Source organism: Ovis aries, chromosome 2 (genome assembly GCF_016772045.2).
Source record: "Ovis aries strain OAR_USU_Benz2616 breed Rambouillet chromosome 2, ARS-UI_Ramb_v3.0, whole genome shotgun sequence".
Taxonomy (NCBI): domain Eukaryota; kingdom Metazoa; phylum Chordata; class Mammalia; order Artiodactyla; family Bovidae; genus Ovis; species Ovis aries.
In genome coordinates this window covers 28883599-28911446 of record NC_056055.1, presented here as the reverse complement: position 1 = coordinate 28911446, position 27848 = coordinate 28883599, and the positions used below count along the sequence as shown (strand labels likewise).

General features: G+C 39.4%; 1 protein-coding gene across 1 annotated transcript in view; it reads left to right on the top strand.

Annotated features, from left to right (window-relative positions):
• CENPP (centromere protein P) overlaps positions 1-27848 on the top strand; it is a 239547-nt gene that overhangs the window by 41720 nt on the left and 169979 nt on the right. The window contains exon 4 of the mRNA XM_004004078.6: positions 619-707. Coding sequence (XP_004004127.1) covers positions 619-707 — 89 coding nt within the window. The remainder of the gene's footprint in view (positions 1-618; positions 708-27848) is intronic.

Below are 27848 nucleotides of genomic sequence, written 5' to 3'. Positions count from 1 at the left end.
CCTTTGTTAGCAAAGGCTATCTCTGCTTTTTAATACACTGTTTATGCTATCTAGATTTGTCATAAATTTTCTTCCAAGAAAAAGTGTCCTTTAATTTCATGGTTGCAGTCACTGTCCACAGTGAGTTTGGAGCCCAAGAAAATAAAGACTTTCACTATTTCCATTTTTTCCCTGTCTATTTGCCATGAAGTGATGGGATCAGATGCCATGGTCTTAGTTTTTTGAATGTTGAATTTTAAGCCAGCTTTTTGGCATGTATAGACATTTTACATATAAAATGGATAACTAATAAGGACTGTAGCACAGGGAATTCTACTCAGTACTCGATAATGATCTATATTGGGAAAGAATCTTAAAAAAAAATGTGGATGTCTGTGTATGCGTAACTGATTCACTTTGCTGTGCATGTGAAATTAGCACAACATTATAAGCCAACTGTACTCCAATAAAATTTTTTTTTAAGTAACCCATATTTGCAGTACTTTTTATTGGTTACTTTTCCTATAACTTAGTGACATTTCATTTGGCGTATTTTGAAAGTAGTTTTTTCTCCTTATTTAAAAGTTGACTGTGCTTTGATACAAAAAAAAAAGCTTTATTTTTTTGTTCTTATTTTAGGATAAGGAGAGTTTATCTTCTGTTATTACTGACCTCAGCATAATAATGGAGCCCACTGAATATTCAGAATTAAGTGAATTTGTGTCGAGGTAAGATATTTACTTCTTTTTATAAAGATATTTCTTTCAGCTTACAATTTTAAGTTTACCTGTTCTTTTTCTTGATAAGTAAATATCAAACTATCTCTAAAAGCATAACACCAGTTTTGGTCCTGGTACGTAGGCACTGTGCTAAGGGGGAGCATGACATCTGTGAGCAACTGACAGGAGGGCAGAGTGACTGGGGGAGTGCGGGATAAGATGCAGTTAGCAATGTATGTAAGGTCCACATTATGGATTTTGGAGCTTGACCATAGTCCTATGACAAATGTGAAGGTATGGAAAGATTTTAAACAGAGCCTGAATGAGGCAAAATTTTGACATCTGGGAAAGGATTGTTCTTGATGTTGCAGGGAGATGGGATTTAAGGGGTACAAAATTGGATAAAGGAGGATCAGTGACTAGCCCATTAAAACAGTTCAAGGAAACAGAAATTTGTAGTTTGGACTAGACTAATGGTGATTGGGATAGAGGACTGGGTAGATGGGGTATATTTAGGAAGCACCATTGAATAGGCATGATATTGGTTGAAAAAGAGGGGTCAGGAATCACTGACAAATGATAATTCCTTGATGATGGTGATTGCATTTGTTGAAATAGGAAAAGTTGCAAGAAGAGCATGTCAAATGAGATTGTGGCTTCAGTTTGGACATGTTGAACATAATTGCCTTTGAAACACTAAAGTAAAAATAAGAAGTAGGCAGCTAAGAAGAGATGTAAGTAGTAGATATAAACACTGGGGTTTTCTACCAGTGGGTAAAGTTAAAACTTTGAGCAAGAATGAGATTGCCTGTGGAGAGAATATAGAAAATAGGGAAAGCGCTGAAACTGAACCTTGAAGAATTCTAAAATGTATGTTGAATAGATTTGAAGGATCCTGCAAAGGATTTAGAAAACTGAAAGATGGGAGGGCAAACCAGGAATTTATTGTTGACCTTTGACAATTGGATTGACAATTTTTCTTACACATCTTTAAGGAAATCCTTCCAGTGTCTACTGGAGTACATAGGTTGTGAAAAGAAGTCTGCTATATTGTTTTTGTGTATGCGTGCATTTTTTTGCCTGCTTTCATATCTATTAATTTTTTTTGACAGTTTGTGCTATTTCTAGGGAGTGTTTATGTGAACATTTCTAGCCATATCTTTTCAGGTACTTTTTCTGTCCTGTTCTCTTTCTTCCTCTCCAACTCTGATTACTTATATGTTAAAACATTTGATATGTTATCTTCAAGTTCTGAAGTCCAGTCTGCAATGAGCTCACTGAAGGGATTTGTCATCTCTAAAGTAATGTTTTTTTTATTTCTAGTGTTTTCATTTGATTCTTAATTTTTTCTCTCTGCTTAAATTCCCTATTTTTCATGAATATTATCTAGCTTTCTTACTAGATCTTTTAATCTATTAATCATAGTTATTTTTTTCTTTAATGTCTTATTATGGAAATTTTCAAATATAGGTTCCTACTGCTTTCCAAAAATAAAGCATTCCTATGAAACTTTTTGTAAGCCAAATAGTGTAAAGCAAAGAAGCTGTTACCTCTGGACAGTTTTTGCTAATAGATGTGCAGAGTAAATCAAGATATAGCACAGATAGTCACAGACACAGTTCAGAGTTTGATGCTGAGATGCTGAGTGTGATTTCTGGGGAAGGAGCTTGATGGTACCAGTCTCGCTGCTCAGGGTGCATGTTGGCTTGCTGCAAAACAAACCCTGAATGCTGTTTTCACTCTTCACTGTTTTTCGTAAAAGTGAAGATTCTTTTCAGACTTTTTTTGATTAGCAAGAAGAGGTAGTAATGTAGGTCTTTGGTAGAAGTAAAGTGGTGTGAGTCTTCCTTGCTGGCTCAGTGGTAAAGAATCTGCCTACCAAAGCAGAGACATGGGTTCTGGTTTGGGAAAATCCCACATGCTGTATAGCAGCTGAGCTCGTGCACCACAACTGTTGAGCATGTGCTCTGGGGCCCAGGAATCACACCTAATGAAACCCATGTGCCCTAGAGCCAGTACTCCACAAGAGAAGCCATTGCAATGAGAAGGCTACACACTGCAATGAAGAGTAGCTCTTGATCCCTGCAACTAGAGAAACGCCTTCAGAGCAAGGAAGACCCAGCACAGCCGTAAATAAATGACAAATGAAAGTGAAAGTCACTCTGTTGTGTCTGACTCTTTGCGACCACATGGACTATATAGTCCATGGAATTCTCTAGGCCAGAATACTGGAGTGGGTATCCATTCCCTTTTCCAGGGGATCTTCCTGACCCAGGAATTGAACCAGGGTCTCCCGCATTGCAGGCAGATTCTTTACCAGTTGAGCTACCAGGGAAGCCGCATAATTAAATAAATAATTTAAAAATAAAAAGTAAAGTGGATTGACTCAAACTTTTGAGAAGTGGAGGGATACATGGATCTATAAAAATAATAACATAATTAACCTGCAGCTACATTACTTTGCCAACAAAGGTCCATCTAGTCAAGGCTATGGTTTTTCCAGTGGTCATGTATGGATGTGAGAGTTGGACTGTGATGAAAGCTGAGTGCCGAAGAATTGATGCTTTTGAACTGTGGTGTTGGAGAAGACTCTTGAGAGTCCCTTGGACTTCAAGGAGATCCAACCAGTTCATTCTGAAGGAGATCAGCCCTGGGTGTTCATTGGAAGGACTGATGCTAAAGCTGAAACTCCAATACTTTGACCACCTCATGCAAAGAGTTGACTCATTGGAAAAGACTCTGATGCTGGGAGGGATTGGGGGCAGGAGGAAAAGGGGACGACAGAGGATGAGATGGCTGGATGGCATCACTGACTCGATGAATGTGAGTTTGAGTGAACTCCGGGAGATGGTGATGGACAGGGAGGCCTGGCGTGCTGCAATTCATGGGGTCGCAGAGTCGGACATGACTGAGCAACTGAACTGAACTGAACCCATTAGGCACTTTCAGCAATTATAAATATTTTGTGACTCTTATTTTCGTCTTTCTTACATGTTTTAAACTTTGAATTTAGAAATAATTATAGACTCACAAGAAGTTGCAGTGAGAGTAAGGAGACTGAAAGTCATAGCATCTTATATAATTGTAGTATATTATCAAAACCAGAAAATTGATATTAGTAAAATTCAGAGAGCTTTCGCAGATTTAAATCAACAGTTCAGTGGTATTAAATACATTCATAATGTTATACAGTCATCATCACTATCCACCTCCATGACTCTTTTCATCTTGTTAAATTGAAACTCCATACCCATTAAACATAGCTCCCCATTTCCTACTTTGCCCAACCCCTAGCAGCCACTGTTCTTATTCTTTCTCTGTGATTTTAAGTCATAGTTATTTTAAAGCCTATATCTGATATTATCAACATTTGAGTCATCTTTGAGTTCAATGCTGATGACTACAGAACTATTACTATTAGTTACCATTAACTAATAATAATAATATTACTATCACTATGTTACTATTGTCACTATGAACTATTGCCTACAGTAGTTCATCTTTTCTTGAATTTGTCTCATAATTGTTTTATTGACTGATGGACATTTCAGTAGAGACTGAGACAAATAGTATTTATGCCCAGAAATGGGCACATTTCACTTATCAGGCTGTTAGTATGGGGTTTAATTCAAGGTAGTCAGCAGTTGAGCTGGTTTGGGATTTTTCTTTCTTTTATTAACTTTAGTCACTAAAGATTTCAAATTCTTCCAACAGTGAATTCAAACTAAACTTCAAATTTAGTTCTCCCTTATGTTTGGAATAGAGTTTAGGGAGCTGGAAGGTTTTCATCAGTGTTTTAGCTTCACTCTAAACTTTTAGTAATTCCTATACATCTGTATCTCAGAGGGGAATGTTTCTCCCTGCACTTGACACTCTCCAGCAGTAGGTGTTGATGCTTGTTACCTGGTGCTAGGCTCATGGTGGAAACAAAGGGAGATCTATATTAAATTGTTCATCCTTAGTATTGGGCAGATCCTATGGACCTGTACCTTCAGTTCAGTTCAGTTCAGTCGCTCAGTCATGTCTGACTCTTTGCGACCCCATGAATCGCATCACGCCAGGCCTCCCTGTCCATCACCAACTCCCAGAGTTCATTCAGACTCACGTCCATCGAGTCCATGAGATGCCATCCAGCCATCTCATCCTCAGTTGTCCCCTTCTCCTCCTGCCCCCAATCCCTCCCAGCATCAGAGTCTTTTCCAATGAGTCAACTCTTCGCATGAGGTGGCCAAAGTACTGGAGCTTCAGCTTTAGCATCATTCCTTCCAAAGAAATCCCAGGGCTGATCTCCTTCAGAATGAACTGGTTGGATCTCCTTGAAGTCCAAGGGACTCTCAAGAGTCTTCTCCAACACCACAGTTCAAACACATCAATTCTTCAGCGCTCAGCTTTCTTCACAGTCCAACTCTCACATCCATACATGACCACAGGAAAAACCATAGCCTTGACTAGACGGACCTTAGTCTGCAAAGTAATGTCTCTGCTTTTGAATATACTATCTAGGTTGGTCATAACTTTCCTTCCAAGGAGTAAGCATCTTTGAATTTCATGGCTGCAGTCACCATCTGTAGTGATTTGATTGGGAAAACTGGTTTTCCTGCTCTTCCCAGTGCACCCAGGGTCTCTTCAGCCTGGGTCTGGGGTTGGTCTTGGGTGGGAGAGAGTTCCTTGTCCTCCCCACCCCCACTCCTGTGGTGACAGGATTATGCTTGGTTTTAGTGTAGGATCTTGTACCCCAAAGGTTTTGTACCCCTCCCATGGAACAGAGGTATTTAATTTCTGTCCTTCTTTACAAAGCAATGGATCTTTCTCTATGTAACCTGAGTGTTTTCTGCCCTTCCCCCAGGGTCAAATGGGTTTGACTTTTATTCCTCCCTTAGAAAAATGGGATTTTTTTTTTTTTTTTGCATTGCTTTCCTGCTCCTTCTTTAGCAATTTAGAGTTTTGGCTTCCTACCAGAGAAAAGTTCTGGCTTCATTTTGAACCCCAGCAGCAGCTGATCACCTCTTTGTGCCTGTGCCACTGAGGGCAGCTCTTGTTGGACTCCTGCCATGATCTTTCTGGTGGAGTCCTTTTGTGCCTGGGGTTCCCATCTGTTCCAAAATGACATCCACCCCACAATTGTCCTTTGAGAATTCACTGAAATTTTAGCTAATTTCTTGTTACCCACTTGTATGGTGGCTCCTTCCCTCCCCTGTGTTTAACCAAGGGTGAATAGTTTATGTGTCCTGCTTCTCCTTTGAGGAAGAAAAGTGTTAATTTATTTGGTTGCCTTGTGATTCAGATCTTTGATGGGCTCAAGAAAGATTATGATTTTATAGATTATTCAGATTTTCCATGATTATGGACCTCTCTGCAACTTTTTACGTTTTTTGTAGAAGTGGTTTAGTTTTAATTTTCTCTGATTCTCAATCTGGAATTTGGGATATACTATGTTTTTATCTTCTGTATCCATCTTACTCTTTATATTTTCTGTCCCTTCATATCTTTCTGCTTATTTCTGATTGTTCCTCAGATATGTATTTTGGTGCAGTAATTATTTCTTCATTTTCTGACTAATCTTTTTTAAAAAACAATTATTGGAGTGTAGTTGATTTACAATACCAGGCTCTTCTGTCCATGGGAATCTCCAGGCAAGAATATTACAGTGAGTTACCATGCCCTCCTCCAGGGAATTTTCCTGACCCAAGGATCAAACCCACATCTCTTACGTTTTCTGCATTGGCACTAGTATCACCTGGGAAGCCCATTTTATATATAGTCGTGTGTATCTCCTGAGAAGGCGATGGCACCCTGCTCCAGTACTCTTGCCTGGAAAATCCCATGGATGGAGGAGCCTGGTAGGCTGCAGTCCATAGGGTCGTGAAGAGTCAGACACGACTGAGCAACTTCACTTTCACTTTTCACTTTCATGCATTGGAGAAGGAAATGGCAGCCCACTCCAGTGTTCTTGCTTGGAGAATTCCAGGGACGGGGGAGCCTGATGGGCTGCCATCTATGGGGTCACACAGAGTCGGACATGACTGAAGCAACTTAGCTGCAGCAGCAGCAGCAGCAGCAGCAACAGCAGCAGCAGCAGCAGTGTGTATGTCAATCTCAGTTTCCCATAATCTGCTCTTAAACCCCTGTCCATTGAGTCTTTTTTAAAAATTGAAATATAGTTGATTTACAGTGTTAAGCCAATCTCTGCTGTACAGCAAAGTAACACATTATATACATATATGCATTCTTTTTTATATTCTTTTCCATTATGGTTTATCATGGGGTATTGAATATAGTTATCTGTGCTATGCATTAGGATCTTGTCATTTGCATCTACTAACCAACTCCTAGTCCATTCCTTTCTGCCAGGGTCCTGCCCCGGTTGGATCCAGGGTATCCGAAGTGTGACAGCATTGGTGAATGAATGAGTGAATGAATGAGAGAGGAAAGAAGAGAAGCCGATATTCCTTGGTTTACGCAGAAAGCCAATAAAGTCCCAGACAAGGGACTTGCTCTGTTCACGCAGGCCGCAGGCGCCCTCCTGGTCTCCCGAGGGAGTGAAGATGCAGAGTGCCTTCCCGTTCAGATCTTAGAAGCCCAGGCAGGAAAGTGAACGCAGAGAGCCTCTGTGCTCTAAGGGATCAGCCTGAAAAAGAAAGTAAGAGAGAGAAAAAAAGAAAGACACGGGGGAGCCAGGCTTTCGTGGAAACTGGTCCTGGTCCGTCACTTTATTTTTCAGGGAAGCTTTTATACCTTGACTTGTACATAGAGGGAAATGAAAGATGCAAAGTCATACAGAGTCAGCCCAAACATTACATCTGTTTTGTCTTTATCGAAACCAGGATTTTTTCTGCATACCTTTCCCATAAACAATGCTGTGTACATTATCTTCTGGCCTTGGAGGCCTGTGGACATTTTATGACCCTCTTTTGATAAAGGCTGCTCAGCCAGAAAACTTATTTTCCCTTGAAATGTTTTTTCTTTATATTTCTAATCTATGTCAGCCTCAGAAAGTATTAAACAGAGTTACATTTCTCATGGAGCAAAGATGCAGTGAGTTATAACAAAGAAAGAACCAATTATCTCAAAGGTCTGATGTGGTTAATTCCAAGGCTATTGCTTGTTTTTCTTAAATTCCAACTACATTAACTATTGCACTCCCAGGTGCACAGTGGATAAGAGATATGGGAACTTAGCAGCAAGCATTGGCTAAACAGTGAAATCCTACACCAACACTACTCTAATAGCTTTTGACTCTTTGAAAGGCTCTATATTTTTAGAATGTTTTAGGCTTCCTGTGCCTCTCACAGTTGGGAGGCTGTGAATAATCACATGTGTAGCTTTAAGAGTCTGGATAAACCTGCCAGGCAAGCTAGAATGCTAACAGGGGGGTTTGAATTGAAATACTCCTTTCATGCCCAAGAGACTTATTAGCTAGAGCCCTTAGTTGATTTTCTCCAGAGAAAGGTGGTCAGGGATAGCCCCCTGGAAATGTCAGAAGAGTTGGTGAAAGGCACAAAATAGTAAGACAGACAGATTCTGGTTTTGGGGTAGATGCTCGAGCAAGTCCACGGGGTCCCTCGAGTCCTGATTGGCCTTGCTCGTCAGGTCTCTTCCACATGACCTTGTCATGGGTGGGATCTCCTGTGCTGGCTGCTGGCACCTTTCCCTCCCGTCTCCCACTTGGCAACTGCAAGTCTGTTCTTTATGCTTGTGAGTCTGTTTCTGTTTTGTAGATAGGTCCACTTGTGCCATATTTTAGTTCCCACATATAAATGATATCGTGTGGTATTTGACTTTCTCATTCTGACTTACTACACTTAGTATTATGATAATCTCTAGTTGCATCCATATTGCTGCAAATGGCATTATTTCATAATTTTTTGTGGCTGAGTGAAGGAAATGGCAACCCACTCCAGTGTTCTTGCCTGGAGAATCTCAGGGACGGGGGAGCCTGGTGGGCTGCCATCTATGGGATCACACAGAGTCAGACACGACTGAAGCAACGCAGCAGCAGCAGCAGCAGCAGCAGCAGCAGCAGCAGTACTCCCTTGTATATATACATCGCATCTTTATCCATTCATCTGTTGATTGATATTTACATTGTTTCCGTGTTTTGGCTATTGTGAGTAGTGCTGCTATGAACATAGTGGTGCCTGTATCTTTTTTTTTTTTAGATGCATTCTCATTTATGTATTTTTGGCTCTGCTGTGTCCTCACTGCTGTGTGCGCTTCTCTAGTTGCGGCATGCCAGTCAACTCTCTAGTTGTGGTGTGCGGGCTTCTCATTATGGTGGCCTCTCTTGTTGTGGAGCACAGACTCTAGGGTGTGCCAACTTCGGCAGTTTTGGCTCTCCCATTCTAGTGCACAGGCTCGATAGTTGTGGCACACAGGCTTAGCTGCTCCACGGCATGTGGGGTCTTCCCAGGTAAGGGATCAAACCCATGTCTCCTGCATTGGCAAGCAGATTCTTGACCACTGAGCCACCAGGGAAACCCCCATGTATCTTTTTTGATTATAGTTTTGTCCAGGTATATGCCTAGGAATGGGATTGCTGGATCATATGGTAATTCTATTTTTTGTTTTCTGAGGAACCTCCATGCTGTTTTCCACAATGGCTGTACCAACTTATATTGTCACCAACAGTGTAAGAAGGTTCCCTTTTCTCCACACCCTCTCTAAGGTCTGTTATTTGTAGACTTTTTAATGATGGCCATTCTGTCTGTTGTGAGATGGTACCTCTTTTAATTTTGATTTGCATTTCTCTAATAATTAATGATGTTTGAGCATCCCTTCATATGTATTTATCCATGTTGTTGTTTAGTCACTAAGTCATACCTGACTCTTGCAACTCTGTAGCCCACCAGGCTCCTCTGTCCATATTCTTGCTGGATTTCCCAGCAAGAATACTGGAGTGGGTTGCCATTCCATTTTCCAGGGGATCTTGCTAGACCCAGGGATTGAACCCACATCTCCTGCAGTGACAGACAGATTCTTTATCACTGAGCCACCAGGAAAGGTCTTTGCTTATTCATTGAGTCTATAATTTCATTGACAGTACTTGTCATTTGTAAAAGTTCTATGTGTCTGATTTTCAAATTTTCTTATCTTTTTTTAAAATAATCTTTTTTAATTATTGCTTTTCCATGTAATTATTCTTGGTGATCTCCTCACTTGTATATTCCAGTAAAGGAGATAATTATTGTTTCAAATTGTCTAATCAAGTATTAAAGCTGTGCACTCACTGATCTTTTAACCTCACTGTCAGGACCAGTCATTCCTCAAAGTTCTCTGTGTGACTTCTTTCATAATTTTTCTCTTTTCTCTTCTTTTCTTACTTCCTTTTCTGTCTTTCCTTTCTTCCTCTCCTTTTTGCTTCCTTCGTTCTTCCTCCCCACCTCCCTCTCTCCTTCCTTCCCTCCTTTTTTCTCTTCTTTCGTAATTTTTTTAGTACATTTCAATTATCATGCAATAAAATTGACTTCTGTCATAGAAGTCTTTTCAATTTAGCACAAATGTAAATTCATAAAACTGTCACTATAATCAGAATAAGGAACAATTCCATAATACTAAAACACTCCCATGCTGACCTTTTTAGATATGACCATTACTCCTCCTCCTAGGCGTTGACTATCTTTGGTATGTTCTTCATCAGTAGAATTTAGCCTTTTCCAAGTGGAATCACATGGTATGTAAACTTTTGAGACTAGTTTATTTCACTAAAGCTAATTCCATTGAGATTAATTCATATTTTTGTGTGTATCAATAGCTTTTTCTTTTATTACTGAGTCGTATTGTAGTACATGTATACTCCACAGTTTATCCATTTACTCACTGAAGGACATTTGAGTTGTTTCTAGATTTTGCTATTATGAATAGAGATGCTCTAAACGTTTGTGTGAAGGGTTTTGTGTGAGTGTAAGTTTTCATTCCTCTTAGGCAAAGATGGGCAAACTTTGATTCACAGACCATTTGCTTATTCTTTTTTAATAGTCAGGTCAATTTTATTTTATTTGGCTGTGCACCATGCAGCTTGCAGGATCTTAGTTCCACAGCGAGGGGTCAGACCTGTCCCCCCTGCACGGGAAGTGTGGAATCTTAACCACTGGACCACCAGGGAAGTCCCCAGCTACCTATTTTTATAAGAGAAGTTTTATTGAAACTCAGCCATGTCCATATCTTAAGTATCGTCTGTAGTTGCTTTCATTGTAAAATATCAGAGTGAATTAATTTTACAGTGTTATAATACAGACCCCATTGTCTGCAAACTTGATGTATTTACTATCTGACGTTTTAAGGAAAGTTTACTGATTTCTGCTCTAGGATGAATACTTGAAAGTTGGACTCTTGGGTCACGTGATAAGCACATGTTTTGTTTGTTTTAAGAAATTGTCAAGCCATTTCCAGAGGCTTTTACCATTTTGCATTTCCACCAGCAATATTTGAGAGTTCCTAGTGCTGTGCATGGTCTCCAGGATTCGTATGCATGTGTTTTTTAATTTATCCATTCTAGTAGAAGTGTAGTAGAATCTCATTTTCCTACACATGTTTTTTTTTTTTTTCTTATACTGCTTCTTTAGGTCGTTTCTCACTATTGTTTTGAGAGTTCTTCATATTTTCTGCATACCTGCATACAAGTCCTTTATCATATATGAAATTTCTAAACATTTCTCCCATTTCCATAACTTGTCTTTTCATTTTCTTAAGAGGATCTTTCAAAGAGCACAATATTTTGGTTTCAAGATCACAGTTTGCCTTTATTTATTTATTTTTTTGCTCATGTTTTGATATGATGTCAGAAAACTCTTTGCCTAACCTCAGGTCATGAAGGCTATCTTCAAAATCTTTAGAAATCTTTATATTTTTACCTTTTACATTTAAATCTTTGATTTATTTCCATTTAAGGTAATTGTTGATCTGTTTGGATTGGGCTCTACCCAGCAGTTTTTGTTCTCTTTGTTTTTTTCTTGTATTTTTCCCTTCTGTATCTTTTCTGGATTCTTTGAATACTTTTTAAAATTCCACTTTAATCTGACTTTTTTCTATATCTCTTACATATTATAATAATATATCTAAATGTGTATTATGTGTATAATATATATTATATATATATATATAACTGGTTGATATAGGGATCACCATCTACTTAGAATTAATATTTTACTATTTCAAATAGAAATTTTGTACTAAATAGGTCCCTTTACATGCCTATCTCTTCATATTATAGACATCATTTACTTCTACATACATTTTAACCCCATCAGATAATATAAGTATTACTTTCTGGGTTTTAATATATTTTAGCAATCTGATATATCTAAGCAGATTTTTATGATTTGGGTTGTTTTTATTTATTTCTCATATTACCAGTTTCCCTCTAGCATCATTTCCTTTTGAGTAGGTTGAGTTGGACAAATTCTTTTCATTTTCTAAGAATATCATTATTATACCTTCATTTATTAAAGATATTTGCACTAGATATTGAAATCTGAATTGCCTTCCTTCTGGCCTCCATGGTTTCTGTTGAGAAATCTATTTTAATCTTTGCTACTCTATGTGGCATGTGTCTGTTTTCCTCTAACTGATTTATGAAGTTTTCTTTTTAATATTCAGTAGTTTGGTTATGATATATTTAAGTGTGGATTTCTTTGAGTTTATCCTCTCTGTGGTTTTCTGAGCTTCTTGAATTTGTAAGTTTGTATCATTTTACCTAATTTGGCAAGTTTTCAGCCATTATTTTTCCAAATATTTTTTTCAATCAACGTTTTTTCTCCTTTTCTTCTGGGTCTCTGTCAACATGAATATAAAATCTTTTGGTGTTGTCCTACATGTCCCTGTGGCTCCATTAATTTTATTTAATTTTTTCCTTCTGTATTATTATGATTAGATGGTTTCTGTGTACTCACTACAATCAGGATATTAAACACTTCTATTAATGCAAAAATTCCCTTATACTGTTAACCCATAGCAAAACTTGCTCTGATCTGCATTACTACAATTTTTCGTTTTATGAAATGTCAAATAAATGAAGTCATGTAACCTTTTGAGATCAGCTTCTTTCCTTAGCAATGCCTTTTAGATTCATCTCTTTTTTCATTTCTGAGTAGTATTTTGTTGTATGGATAATATTTTATTTATACATTCATCTACTGGAAGACATTAAGGTTATTTCCAGTTTTGGTGATTATGAATAATACTGCTCAGTAGAGGTTTTTATGTGAATTTAAACTTTCTTTTTTCTAGAGTAAAAACCAGAAGTGAGGTGGGTGGGTCATATGATAAAAATATGTTTAAATTTCTAATAAACTGCCAAATTGTTTACAAGAGTGACCATGCCAATTTGCATTCCCAACAGCAGTGAATGAGAGTAACTGATAGTATTTTAGTGAATTAATTTCTGATAATCATTTGATTTTAGACCTAGTATTGGGCACCCAAGATGGACGGGTCATGATGGAGAGTTCTGACAAAACGTGGTCCACTGGAGAAGGGAATGGCAAACCACTTCAGTATTTTTGCCTTGAGAACCCCATGAAAAGTATGAAAAGGCAAAAAGAGAGGACCCTGAAAGATGAACTCCCCAGGTCAGTAGGTGCCCAATATGCTACTGGAGATCAGTGGAGAAATAACTCCAGAAAGAACGAACAGACGGAGTCAAAGCAAAAACAAACCCAGCTGTGTGAATGTGACTGGTGATGGAAGTACAGTCCGATGCTGTAAAGAGCAGTATTGCATAGGAACCTGGAATGTTAGGTCCATAAATCAAGACAATATGGAAGAGGTCGAACAGGAGATAGCAAGAGCGAGCATCAACATTATAGGAATCAGTGAACTAAAATGGACGGAAATGGGTGAATTTAATTCAGATGACCGTTATATATACTGCTGTGGGCAGGAATCCCTTGGAAGAAATGGAGAAGCCATCATAGTCAACAAAAGAGTCTGAAATGCAGTACTTGGATGCAATCTCAAAAACGACAGAATGATCTCTGTCCGTTTCCAACGCAAACCATTCATTATCACAGTAATCCAAGTCTGTGCCCCGACCAGTAATGCTAAAAAAGCTGAAGCTGAACACTTCTATGAAGACCTGCAACGCATTCTAGAACTAACACCCCAAAAAGATGTCCTTTTCATTATAGAGGACTGGAATGCAAAAGTAGGAAGTCAAGAAATACCTGGAGTAATGGGGAAATTTGGCCTTGGAGTAAAGAATGAAGCAGGGCAAAGGCCAACAGAGTTTTGCCAAGAGAACACACTGGTCATAGCAAACACCCTCTTCCAACAACACAAGAGAAGACTCTACGCATGAACATCACCAGATGGTCAGTGTTGAAATCAGATTGATTATATTCTTTGCAGCCAAAGATGCTCTATACAGTCAGCAGTAACAAGACATGGAGCTGACTGTGGCTCAGATCATGAACTCTTTACTGCCAAATTCAGACTTAAGTTGAAAAAACTAGGGAAAACCACTAGACCATTCAGTGATTTGACCTAAATCAAATCCCCTACGAGTATACAGTGGAAGTGACAGATAGATTCAAGGGATTAGATCTGATGGACAGAGTGCCTGAAAAACTATGGACAGAGTTTTGTGACATTGTACAGGAAGGAGTGATCAACACCATCCCCAAGAAAAAGAAATGCAAAAAGGCAGAATGGTTGTCTGAGGAGGACTTACAAACAGCTATGAAAAGAAGTGAAGCAAAAGGCAAAAGAGAAAAGGAAAGATATAAGCATCTGAATGCAGAGTTCCAAAGAATAACAAGGAGAGATAAGAAAGCTTTCCTCAGTAATCAATGCAAAGAAATAGAGGAAGACAATAGAATGGGAAAGACTAGAGATCTCTTTAAGAAAATTAGAGATACCAAGCGAACACTTCATGCAAAGATGAGCACAATAAAGGACAGAAATGGTATGGACCTAACAGAAGCAGAAGATATTAATAAGAGGTGGCAAGAATACACAGGAAAACCATACAAAAAAGATCTTCATGACACAGATAACCATGATGGTGTGATCACTCACCTAGAGCCAGACATCCTAAAATGTGAAGTCAAGTGGGCCTTACGAAGCATCACTATGAACAAAGCTAGTGGAGGTGATGGAATTCCAGTTGAGTTATTTCAAATCCTAAAAGATGATGCTGTGAAAGTGCCACACTCAGTATGCCTGCAAATTTTGAAAACTCAGCAGTGGCGACAGGACTGGAAAAGGTCAGTTTTCATTCCAATCCCAAAGAAAGGCAATGCCAAAGAATGTTCAAACTACTACACAATTGCAGTCATCTCACACATTAGCAAAGTAATGCTCAAAATTCTCCAAGCCAGGCTTCAACAATATGGGAACCATGAACTTCCAGATGTTCAAGCTGGATTTAGAAAAGGCAAAGAAACCAGAAATCAAATTGCCAACATCCGTTGGATCATCGAAAAAGCAAGGGAGTTCCAGAAAAACATCTACTTCTGCTTTATTGACCTGCCAAAGCCTTTGACTTTGTGGATCACAACAAACTGAAAAATTCTTCAAGAGATGGGAATACCAGACCACCTTACCTGCCTCCTGAGAAATCTGGATGTGGGTCAAGAAGCTACAGTTAGAACTGGACATGGAACAATAGACTGATTCCTAATAGGAAAGGAAGTACATCAAGCCTGTATATTGTCACCCTGCTTATTTAACTTATATGCAGAGTACATCATGAGAAATGCTGGACTGGATGAAGCACAAGCTGAAATCAAGATTGCCAGGAGAAATATCAATAACCTCAGATATGCAGATGACACCACCCTTATGGCAGAAAGCAAAGAAGAACTAAAGAGCCTCTTGATGAAAATGAAAGAAGAGAGTGGAAAAGTTGGCTTAAAACACAACATTCAGAAAACTAAGATCATGGCATCTGGTCCCATTACTTCAGGTCAAATAGTGGGGACCAGTGGAAACAGTGACAGACTTTATTTTTTGGGCTCCAAAATCACTGCAGATGGTGACTGCAGCCATGAAATTAAAAGATGCTTGCTCCTTGGAAGATAAGTTATGACCAACCTAGACAGCTTATTAAAAAGCAGAGACATTACTTTGCCAACAAAGGTCCCTGTAGTCAAAGCTGTGTTTTTTCCAGTAGTCCTGTATGGATGTCAGAGTTAGACTAGAAAGAAAGCTGAGCACCAAAGAATTGATGCTTTTGAACTGTGGTGTTGGAAAAGACTCTTGAGAGTCCCTTGGACAGCAAGGAGATCCATCCAGCCCATCCTAAAGGAAATCGGTCCTGAATATTCATTGGAAGGAATGATGCTGAAGCTGAAACTCCAGTACTTTGGCTAGCTGTTGTGACAAACTGACTCATTTGAAAAGACCCTGATGCTGGAAAAGATTGAAGGCGAGAGGAGAAGGGTATGACAGAGGATGAGATGATTGGATGGCATCACTGACTCAATGCACGTGAGTTTGAGTAAGCTCCAGGAGTTGGTGATGGACAGGGAGGCCTGGTGTGCTGCAGTTCATGGGGTCACAAAGAGTGTGACATGACTGAGTGACTAACTGATTTTTTTTTAAGTTTAAAATTTTTATTCCAAATTTTTCTTTGTGCTTACTTTATCCTTGCTTGAGAAAGACACATTTGGAGTTACTTTACTTTTTTGACTCTTGCAGTTGCAATTGAAATGCACCACTGCCAACATTTAGTGAAGGAAGTTCATAACATCTGTTTCACATTTAGTGAAGTTTTAACTGTGCTTGGGAAAAATAGATAAAACGCAATAATTCCTACAGCTATAAGAGCCAAAACATGCATGCTCTCTTTCTATCTCTCTCTCACCCACACACACACACTTTCTAAAATAGTATACTATGGATATATAAAATGGGAGTGAGGGAATTGTGACTTAATCTACTTTAAATACAGGTCTTTTAAAAAGTTATGTAACAAAACTATCTTTTTCTTTTTCTCTCTTTCTCCAAGTATCGTGTGTGTGTGTGTTTAAACTTTAGGCATTGTAGTTTTTATATTTTATTTCTTGGCTCACTCCAGCATCACATGATTGAGTGCATATTTTTTGCTCCCTTGCTTGATGAAGATCAAAATGTATTACCAGTTTGGCCTTGTAAGCTCTAATGAAATAACTACTGCTTTTTATAGGTTTCCCTTGATGGTTCAATGGTAAAGAATCCGCCTGCCAATGCAGGAGATTCAAGAGACTCAAGTTTAATCCCTAGGTCAGGACGATCCCCTGGAGAAGGCAATGGCAACCCATTCCAGTATTCTTGCCTGAAAATTCCCATGGAGAGAGGAGCCTGATGGACTTCAGTCCATGGGGTCACGAAAGAGTCAGACATGACTCTGTGACTGAACAACAACAAGTGCTGTTTATAAGCCTTTGTTCTTTGGAGAGTAATTTCATCTCTCAGACATTAGAAAAGTATTAATAATATTATTATTTTTATTGTCTATCTGATGTATTTTAACTACATAAGGTAACTTTTAACAGTCTACTTAGATTTAATACTTCACCGCTACAGGTACTGTCTGGAAATACTTATAGCCATATAGATCTCTTTCTCTCTCTTCATGTTATAGATTTTATATGAATTACATTCATATGTATGCACTGAAAACCCCATCAGACAACGTTATAGTTTTTTATTTTTCAACCATGATTATGACTTAAGGAACTAAAAAGTGGTAGATTGTTATATTTAACCAGGTTTTTACCATTTCTGTTGTTCTCTTAGGTACTTTGGTGTGCAACCTATGAATAGAGGTGTTCTCTTCTGTACTCATAGTGCAGTGATTGACTCTATAAATCGACGTTTTTAAAAGTAATTTCTGTTTTTTTGTGTTTATTTATTTGGCTGCGGCGAGTCTTAGTTGTGGCACACAGGATCTTTGTTTCTTCACGTGGGATCTTCCGTTGCAGCGCACAGACTCTCTAGTTGTGGCGTGCAGACTCAGTAGTTGCAGTGCAGGAGTACCAGAGTGTCTGCGGGGTTGGTTGCTCCATGGCATGTGGGATCTTAATTTCCCAACCAGCGATCGAACCCACATCCTCTGTATTGCAAGGTGAATTCTTAACCACTGGACCACCAGGGAAGTCCTCATAAACTGACATTGATATAATACTTTTATCTATTTTGCCATCCATATTTCAGTTTGGTTAGTTGATCTAATAATGTCCTCTCTTGTGTTTTCTTTTCCTCTGCAGTACATGACCTAGTCTAGGGTCAGATATTCCATTTAGTTGTCATGTCTTACAGATTTATTGTCAGCCAAACTGTTACTCGATTCTCCGCTATATCATCACTGCTTTTTTTTTACCTCACAACTAATAGGCAATCTATGGGGAGACACTTTATGACCATGCATATGCTACTCTTCATTAAAATTTCTGCCTACATTTAGCACCACCTGGTGATTCTTACCTGATCTGCTCTTTACTATGATTGCAAACTGATGATTTTTCAACTCCAGCACTTCACTTTACATTTCTCAATAGACATTAGACCTTGCTTAAGAAATAAATCTCCCTTCACCCTGTGTATGTGTACATATGTGTACATATCTATTTATCATAGATATTTTATCATTCTTATTTTTTTAAAGATGTATAATTCCTTACTCCTATATTTTTGAATACTTCCTTACATTTTGGCATAAAAAGACTTTCCAGTCTTAAAATATACCTCTTCTGCCCCAGAATGAAAATTTAAAAATAAATAAATACATATGTGTTGAATGTGTATTATGTACTTTGTTCCATATTAGTCTCTCATAATACAGCTGAACAATATTAGACAATGATAAGTGGTATCAGGGATAATAAAACCATGCCCTCCTCCAAGTAATCTTCCCAACCTAGGGATTGAACCCAAGTATCCTGCATTGCAGGTGGATTCTTTACTGAGCCACCAAGAAAGCCAATAATAATATAATTGAACAATATTAGATAGCGATAAATGGTATCGGGAAAAATAAAGTGGGATGGGAAATAGGGAGTATACATGATAAGTGAGAGCTATTCACTTTTAAATAACGTGGTCAGGGAAGGCCTTATTTAAAAGATATTGTTTTTGTTGTTCAGTCACTTAGTCATATCCAACTCTTTGCGACCCCACAGACTGCAGTACACCAGGCTTCCCTGTCCACCATCTGTCGGAGTTTACTCAAACTCATGTCCGGTGATCCCATCCAGCCATCTCATCCTTTGTCATCTCCTCCTTCTGCCTTCAATCTTTCCCAGCATCAGGGTCTTTTCTAAGGAGTTGGCTGTTAGCATCAGGTGGCCAAATTATTGGAGTTTCAGCATTAGTCCTTCCAATGAATATTCAGGGCTGATTTCCTTTAGGATTGACTGGTTTGATCTCCTTACAGTCTAAGGACTCTCAAGAGTCTTCTCCAACACCATAGTTTGAAAGCATCAATTCTTTTACAAGGTGACATATGAGTAAATCAGGGAGCTAACCTTGCCTTATTGTACCTCACTGGTTATCAACTCTAGGTCCTCTCTAAAAATGAATCATATGTTGCCTTGTATTATAATCACCTAGCATGTATATATGTGTGTGTGTATATATATATATATATATATGTTATCTTTAGTTTACAAATATGTGATAACAAGGACAGTGTACTGGTTTATAACACATTTCGTTGGTTTTAAACTAATGACTAACACCTCTGAATTAGGAAAAATATTTAAACTCTGTGGAGCTCTTTCTTTATGTGCAAAATGAAGGAACTGGATAAAATTATTTGCAAGCTTCTGCCCCATTCCAGAAGTTTGTATGAAGGATAACAAATCAAAGAATAAAAATTTCTGAGAAATAATGAAACTTATTCAAGTTGGAATAATAGAACTATGAGAAGAACATCCTTAAGCTATTAATAGGTCTCTCGTTTACAGCATGGAATAAGCCAATATTTGGGGAATGCATCTCAGCAAAACTAAAGCTACAGTTTTGTATTCCTCTGGGCCACCCACTCTGCATGGAATTACTTCATCTTACAGATTGCCTATTGTTTAATATTACTTGTGGCATGAATTCCTAAACTCCTTCAGGAAGAATATGTGCCCACCACTATTTACAATACACTCAACTGATCTAGTTACAGGGACTCTTTGAGAATGAAATCTATGTGCCAGATGCCTTCTTCACTTTTTTGCTGTTATTTTTGAAAAAACAAAAACATAAAAAGTTCTAACTGGAAGAGATTTAGGATAAAACTACTCAGATTAATCATTTTACAGGTAAGCTGAATGGTTATTACATAAGCATGCTCTTTTTTCATATGCCTGAGACAATTTTAGGTCATTTTCCAAGAATCAATTCAGTTAATCCCCATGCTGATTTCCACAAGCTACTTGCTCTGTGGAGTTACTTACTATTCCAAATTTTAATAAGTTCACCAAGATTACTTTAAAAGTAGTTTCAGTGATCATTTTTTACTCAGTGATCAAGAGGTGTCCCAAATTCGTCACTTTCATAGACACATCACTAGCTTCCATGAAGACTAGTTTGGTGAGATCCCTCTGAGAAGAAGTTCCAGTGTGTTCTTTAACTCATGGTTGCAGAGTTATTTGCCTGAATGACCAAGTATGGAGAGAATAAACCTCTCTACTGCTTTTTATATAGTCTCAGTTCAGTTCAGTTCAGTCGCTCAGTCCTGTCCGACTGTACGACCCCATGAATCGCAGCACGCCAGGCCTCCCAGTCCATCACCAACTCCCAGAGCTCACTCAGACTTGTGTCCATCAAGTCAGTGATGCCATCCAGCCATCTCATCCTCGGTCGTCCCCTTTTCCTCCTGCCCCCATCCCTCCCAGCATCAAAGTCTTTTCCAGTGAGTCAACTCTTCGCATGAGGTGGCCAAAGTATTGGAGTTTCAGCTTTAGTATCATTCCTTCCAAAGAAATCCCAGGGCTGATCTCCTTCAGAATGGATTGGTTGGATCTCCTTGAAGTCCAAGGGACTCTCAAGAATCTTCTCCAACACCACAGTTCAAAAGCATCAATTCTTCAGCACTCAGCTTTCTTCACAGTCCAACTCTCACATCCATACATGACCGCAGGAAAAACCATAGCCTTGACTAGACGGACCTTAGTCTGCAAAGTAATGGCTCTGCTTTTCAATATACTATCTAGGTTGGTCATAACTTTCCTTCCAAGGAATAAGCGTCTTTGAATTTCATGGCTGCAGTCACCATCTGCAGTGATTTTGGAGCCCCCAAAAATAGTCTGACACTGTTTCCACTGTTTCCCCATCTATTTTCCATGAAGTGGAATCAAAATGTCATAGTTTTTTTAGTTAGGCGAAAATTTAAGTTTTCTAAAATATATATTATACATTTATATATATATATGTATACAAAAACTTTTCTGCTATGCTTGATAAAGGCTTGAGAAAGAAGATCTGAAAAAAAAGAGATGGAGAAATTGGAGAACATAAACTGAATGAAATGGGAGCACTGAATATGAAATAGAAAAAGTGAAATGAACTAGATGAAAGTAAAAGGTCATCATATAGTCCAGTTGTTTTTAAACCTGACTGTTCATTAGAAACATATCTGGAGCTCTGGAGGAAAAAAGCAATACCTGAGCATTTGTATTTTTCAAAAAATTTCAAGAAAATTCTGATATGCGTCTGGATTTTAAAAAGTGATTCAGGGTTTTCTATTAGATCCTAGTTTTGGCAGTCAAGACATGACTAAATGACTAAGCACAGCATTGGTGGTATAGAGTTCTATTATTTTTCTGTTGACCAAACATGATATAATGGTATTGAGTAGTAGTCACATAGTCACAATAGTAGAAGATGCTTATTAGTTTTCACAATCAATAGCCAGACAAAAAATAAAAGATAATTACAATTGCAAGCCGTAATTGGAACATGATTAACTTAACAATATAAAATAATGAACATACAACTTGGGGTGAGGAGTCAAGCAGAGTGATGTGGGAGGTGGAAATACATACATGCACATGTTTTTATCCGCTCAGCCAGTCTACCCCTTTGGGATTTGCATTTAATCCATTTACATTTAAGGTAATTATCGATGTGTATGATCCTATTACCATTTTCTTAATTGTTTGGGGTTTATTTTCTGTAAGTCTTTTCCTTCTCTTGTGTTCCCTGCCTAGAAAAGTTCCTTTAGCATTTGTTGTAAAGCTGGTTTGCTGGTGCTGAATTCTCTTAACTTTTGCTTATCGGGAAAGATTTTGATTTCTGCATCATATCTGAAGGAGAGTCTTCCTGGGTAGAGTATTCTTGGTTGTAGGTTTTTCTCTTTCATCACTTTAAATATATCATGCCATTCCCTTCCAGCTTATAGAGTTTCTATTGAGAAATCAGCTGATAGCCTAGGGAGAATTCCCTTGTATGATATTTGTCATTTTTCCCTTGTTGCTTTTAATGTTTTATCTCTTCTTTAATTGTCAGTTTGATTCTGTGTGTCTCAGTATGTTCCTCCTTGGGTTTATCCTTTCTGGGAATCTCTGGACTTCTGGACTTGGTTGACTATTTCCTTTCCCTTGTTAGGACAGTTTTCAGCTATTATCTTTTCAAATTTTTTCTCAAGTCCTTCCTCTCTCTCTTTTTCTTCTGGGACCCCTATAATCAAATGTTGGTGCATTTAATGTTGTCCCAGAGTTCTGTTAGGCTATCTTCATCTCTTTTCATTCTTTTTTCTGTATTCTGTTCTGTGGCAGTGATCGCCACCATTCTGTCCTCCTGATTGTATAGCTGTTCCTCTGCCTCAGTTATTCTGCTGTTGATTCTTTCTAGTGTATTATTCATCCCTGTTTATTTGTTCTTTAGTTCTTCTAGGTCTTTGGTAAACATTTCTTGCATCTTCTCAATCTTTGCCTCCATTCTTTCCCTGAGATCCTGAATCATCTTCACTATCATTATTCTGAATTATTTTTCTGGAAGGTTGCCTATCTCCACTTCATTAATTGTTTTTCTGAGTTTTTATCTTGTCTTTTCATCTGGGACATTAACTTTCTGCTTTTTCACTGTGATTAAGTTTCTGTAGTGGGGTTTTTGTTTTAACCTCTGTGAGACTGTTCTTCTTGTTTCTTCTGTCTGCCCTCTGATGAATGAGGCTAAGAGGCTTATGTCAGCTTCTTGATGAGAGGGACTGGTGATGGGAATAACTGGGTTTTGCTCTGGTGGGCAGGGCCTTACTCAGTAAAGCTTTAATCCAATTATCTGCTAATGGGTGGGGTTGCACTCCCTCCCTGGTAGTTGTCACTCTGTGATCCCAAGGACTACAGAGGGCCAGACCTCCTTGTCCCTCACCATCTCCTGGAGTTTGCCCAAGTTCATGTCCATTGAATCAGTAATGCCATTCAATCATCTTACCTCTGCCACCCTCTTCTCCTTTTCCTTCAATCTTTCCTGGCATTGGGGTCTTTTCTAATGAGTCAGTTCATCTGCATATCTGACATTGTTGATGTTTCTCCTAGCAGTCTTGATTTCGACTTGTAATTCATCCAGCCCTGCATATCACATGATGTACTCTGCATAGACTCTTTTGTTGACCATGATGGCTACTCCATTTCTTCTAAGGGTTTCCTGCCCACAGTAGTAGATATAATGGTCATCTGAGTTCAATTCACCCATTCCAGTCCATTTTAGTTCGCTGATTCCTAGAATATCAGTGTTCACTCTTGCCATCTCCTGTTTGACCACTTCCAATTTGCCTTGATTTATGGACCTGACATTCCAGGTTCCTATGCAATATTGCTCTTTACAGCATCAGACCTTGCTTCTATCACCAGTCACATCCACAGCTGGGTATTGTTTTTGCTTTGGTTCCTTCCCTTCATTCTTTCTGGAGTTATTTCTCTACTGATCTCCAGTAGTATATTGGGCACCTATCGACCCAGGGAGTTCCTCTTTCAGTATCCTATCATTTTGCCTTTTCATACTGTTCATGGGGTTCTCAAGGCAAGAATACTGAAGTGGTTTGCCATTCCCTTCTCCAGTGGACCACATTCTGTCAGACCTCTCCACCATGACCCGTCAGTCTGAGTGGCCCCACATGGCATGGCTTAGTTTCATTGAGTTAGACAAGGCTGTGGTCCTTGTGATCAGATTGGCTAGTTTTCTGTGAGTATGGTTTCAGTATGTCTGCCCTCTGATGCTCTCTCACAACACTTACGTGGGTTTCTCTTACCTTGGACATGGGGTATCTCTTCACGGCTGCTCCAGCGAAGTGCAGCTGCTGCTCCTTACTTTGGACAAGGGGTATGTCCTCACGGCTTGCGCTCCTGACCTTAAACGTGGAGTAGCTCCTCTCGGCCCTCCTGCTACCATGCAGCCGCAGCTCCTTGGACGTGGGGTTGTTCCTCTCGGCCCCTTCCCCTGACCTCGAGCCTGTGGTAGCTTCTCTCGGCCGCCGCCCCTTACCTCAGGAGTGCAGGAGCTCCTCTCGGCCGCCACCCCTGACCTCAGACGTGGGGTAGCTCTTCTCGGCCACTGCCCCTGACTTCAGACCTGGGGTCACTCCTCTTGGCCGCCGCCCCTGACTTCGGACTTCAATCTCAAAAACGACAGAATGATCTCTCTTCATTTCCAAGGCAAGCCATTCAATATCACGATAATCCAAGCCTATTCCCCAACCAGTAATGCTGAAGAAGCTGAAGTAGAATGGTTCTGTGAAGAACAAGAACTTTTAGAACTAACATCCAAAAAAGATGTCCTTTTCATTAGAGGAGACTGGAATGCAAAAGTAGGAAGTCAAGAAACACCTGGAGTAACAGGCAAATTTAGCCTTGGAGTACGAAATGAAGCAGGGCAAAGGCTAATAGCATTTTGCCAAGAGAATGCACTGGTCATAGCAAACACCCTCTTCCAACAACACAAGAGAAGACTCTACACATGAACATCACCAGATGGTCAACACCAAAATCAGACTAATTATATTCTTTGCAGCCAAAGATGGAGAAGCTCTATACAGTCAGCAAAAACAAGACCGGGAGCTGACTGTGGCTCAGATCATGAACTCCTTATTGCCAAATTCAGACTTAAATTGAAGAAAGGAGGGAAAACCACTAGACCATTCAGGTATGACCTAAATCAAATCCCTTATGATTATACAGTGGAAGTGAAAAATAGATTTAAGGGATTGGATCTGATAGAGTGCCTGATGAACTATGGATGGAGGTTCATGACATGGTACAGGAGACAGGGATCAAGACCATCCCCATGGAAAAGAAATGCAAAAGAGCAAAATGGCTGTCTGGGGAGGCCTTACGGATAGCTGTGAAAAGAAGAGAAGTGAAAAAGCAAAGGAGAAAAGGAAAGATCTAAACATCTGAATGCAGAGTTCCAAAGAACAGGAAGGAGAGATAAGAAAGCCTTCTTCAGCGAACAATGCAAAGAAACAGAGGCAAACAACAGAATGGGAGAGACTAGAGATCTCTTCAAGAAAATTAGAGATAGCAAGGGAACATTTTATAGAAAGATGGGATCAATAAAGGACAGAAATGGTATGGACCTAACAGAAGTGGAAGATATTAAGAAGAGGTGGCAAGAATACACAGAAGAACTGTACAAAACTTCAAGACCAAGATAATCACGATGGTATGATCACTCACCTAGAGCCAGACATCCTGGAATGTGAAGTCAAATGTGCCTTAGGAAGCATCACTATGAACAAAGCTAGTGGAGGTGATGGAATTCCAGTTGAGCTACTTCAAATCCAGAAAGATGATGCTGTGAAAGTACTGCACTCGATATGCCAGCAAATTAGGAAAACTCAGCAGTGGCCACAGGACTGGAATAGGTCAGTTTTCATTCCAATCGTGAAGAAAGGCAGTGCCAAAGAATGCTCAAACTACCGCACAATTGCACTCATCTCACACTCTAGTAAAGTAATGCTAATTGCTAAAGTAAAGTAATTCTCCAAGCCAGGCTTCAGCAATGTGTGAACTGTAAATTTCCAGATGTTCAAGCTGGAAAAGGCAGAGGAACCAGAGATCAAATTGTCAACATCCGCTGGATCATGGAAAAAGCAAGAGAGTTCCAGGAAAACATCTATTTCTGCTTTATTTACTATGCCAAAGCCTTTGACTGTGTGAATCACAATAAACTGGAAAATTCTGAAAGAGATGGGAATACCAGACCACCTGACCTGCCTCTTGAGAAACCTATATGCAGGACAAGAAGCAACAGTTAGACCTGGACATGGAACAACAGACTGGTTCCGAATAGGAAAAGGAGTGCGTCAAGGTTGTATATTGTCACCCTGCTTATTTAACTTATATGCAGCGTACATCATGAGAAATGCTGGGCTGGAAGAAGCACAAGCTGAAATCAAGATTGCCGGGAGAAATATCAATAACCTCAGATATGCACATGATGCCACCCTTATGGCAGGAAGTAAAGAGAAACTAAAAAGCCTCTTGATGAAAGTGAAAAAGGAGAATGAAAAAGTTGGCTTAAAGCTCAACATTCAGAAAACTAAGATCATGGCATCTGGTCCCATCACTGCATGGGAAACAGATGGGGAAACAGTGGAAACAGTGTCAGACTTAATTTTTTGGGTTCCAAAATCACTGCACATGGTGATTGCAGCCATGAAATTAAAAGACGCTTACTCATTGGAAGAAAAGTTATGACCAATCTAGATAGCATATTGAAAGCAGAGACATTACTTTGCCAGCAAAGTCCGTCTAGTCAAGGCTATGGTTTTTCCAGTGGTCGTGTATGGCTGTGAGAGTTGGACTGTGAAGAAAGCTGAGCACTGAAGAATTGATGCTTTTGAACTGTGGTGTTGGAGAAGACTCTTGAGAGTCCCTTGGATTGCAAGGAGATCCAGCCAGTCCATTCTAAAGGAGATCAGTCCTGGGTGTTCACTGGAGGGACTGATGTTGAAGCTGAAACTCCTATGCTTTGGCCACCTCATGCGAAGAGTTGACTTATTGGAAAAGACTCTGATGCTGGGAAGGATTGGGGGCAGGAGGAGGAGGGGATGACAGAGGATGACATGGCTGGATGGCATCACCGACTCGATTCACATGAGTTTGGGTGAGCTCCGGGAGATGGTGATGGACAGGGAGGCCTGGCATGCTGGGATTCATGGGGTCACGGAGAGTCAGACACGGCTGAGCAACTGAACTGAACTTAATACAGTGGATGGTACATAGTATGACTTCAGCCTAAGGAATAAATGAACAAGTGAATTGGCACTGTCCTAATCTCATCTCTGATCTTTTCCTCTTTACTTTTCTCCTCCTACTCCTCACTCTAGCCATTCTGAATACCTTGCAATTCTTTGAACACAGTGTTCTCTTAACAAGGACCAGTCTTTGCCTGTACACTTCTCCTGTGTGCTTCCCCAGTAATGGAAAGTAATGTCATGCCTACTGCGTAGGTATTGTTGTACAACTGAGTTCATGGGGTCGCAAAGAGTCAGACTCGACTGAGTGACTGAACTGAACTGAACTGAACTGAACTCTGCATAGAGTTAAATAAACAGGGTGATAGTGTATAACCTTGTCATACTCCTTTCCCAGTTTGAACCAGTTCATTGTTCCATGTCTGGTTCTAACTGTTGCTTCTTGACTTGCATCGTGTTTCTCAGGAAACAGGTAAGGTGGTCTTGTATTACTGTCTGTTTAAGAATTTTCTATAGTTTGTTGAGATCCGCACAGTCAAAGGCTTCAACATAGTCAATGAAGCAGAAGTAGATGTTTTTCTAGAATTCCCTTGTTTTCTCTGTGATCCAGTGGATGTTGGCAATTTGATCTCTGTTCCTCTGCCTTTTCTAAATCCAGCTTATACATCTGCAAGTTCTCAGTTCATGTACTGTTGAAGCCTAACTTGAAGGATTTTGAGCATTACCTTGCTTAGCACATGGAATGAGCACAATTTGTGCTCATAAATGTCCTCACCATACAAGTACTATACAGTAGTTTGAATATTCTTTGACATTGTGTCTCTTTGGGATTGGAGTGAAAACTGACCTGTTCCAGTCCTGTGGCCACTGCTGAGTTTTCCATATTTGCTGGCATATTGAGTGCATCACTTTTACAGCATCATCTTTTAGGATTTGAAATAGCTTAGCTGGAATTCCATCACCTTCACTAGTTTTGTTTACAGTAATGCTTCCTAAGGCCCACTTGACCTCACACCCCAGGATATCTGGCTCTAGGTGAGTGACCG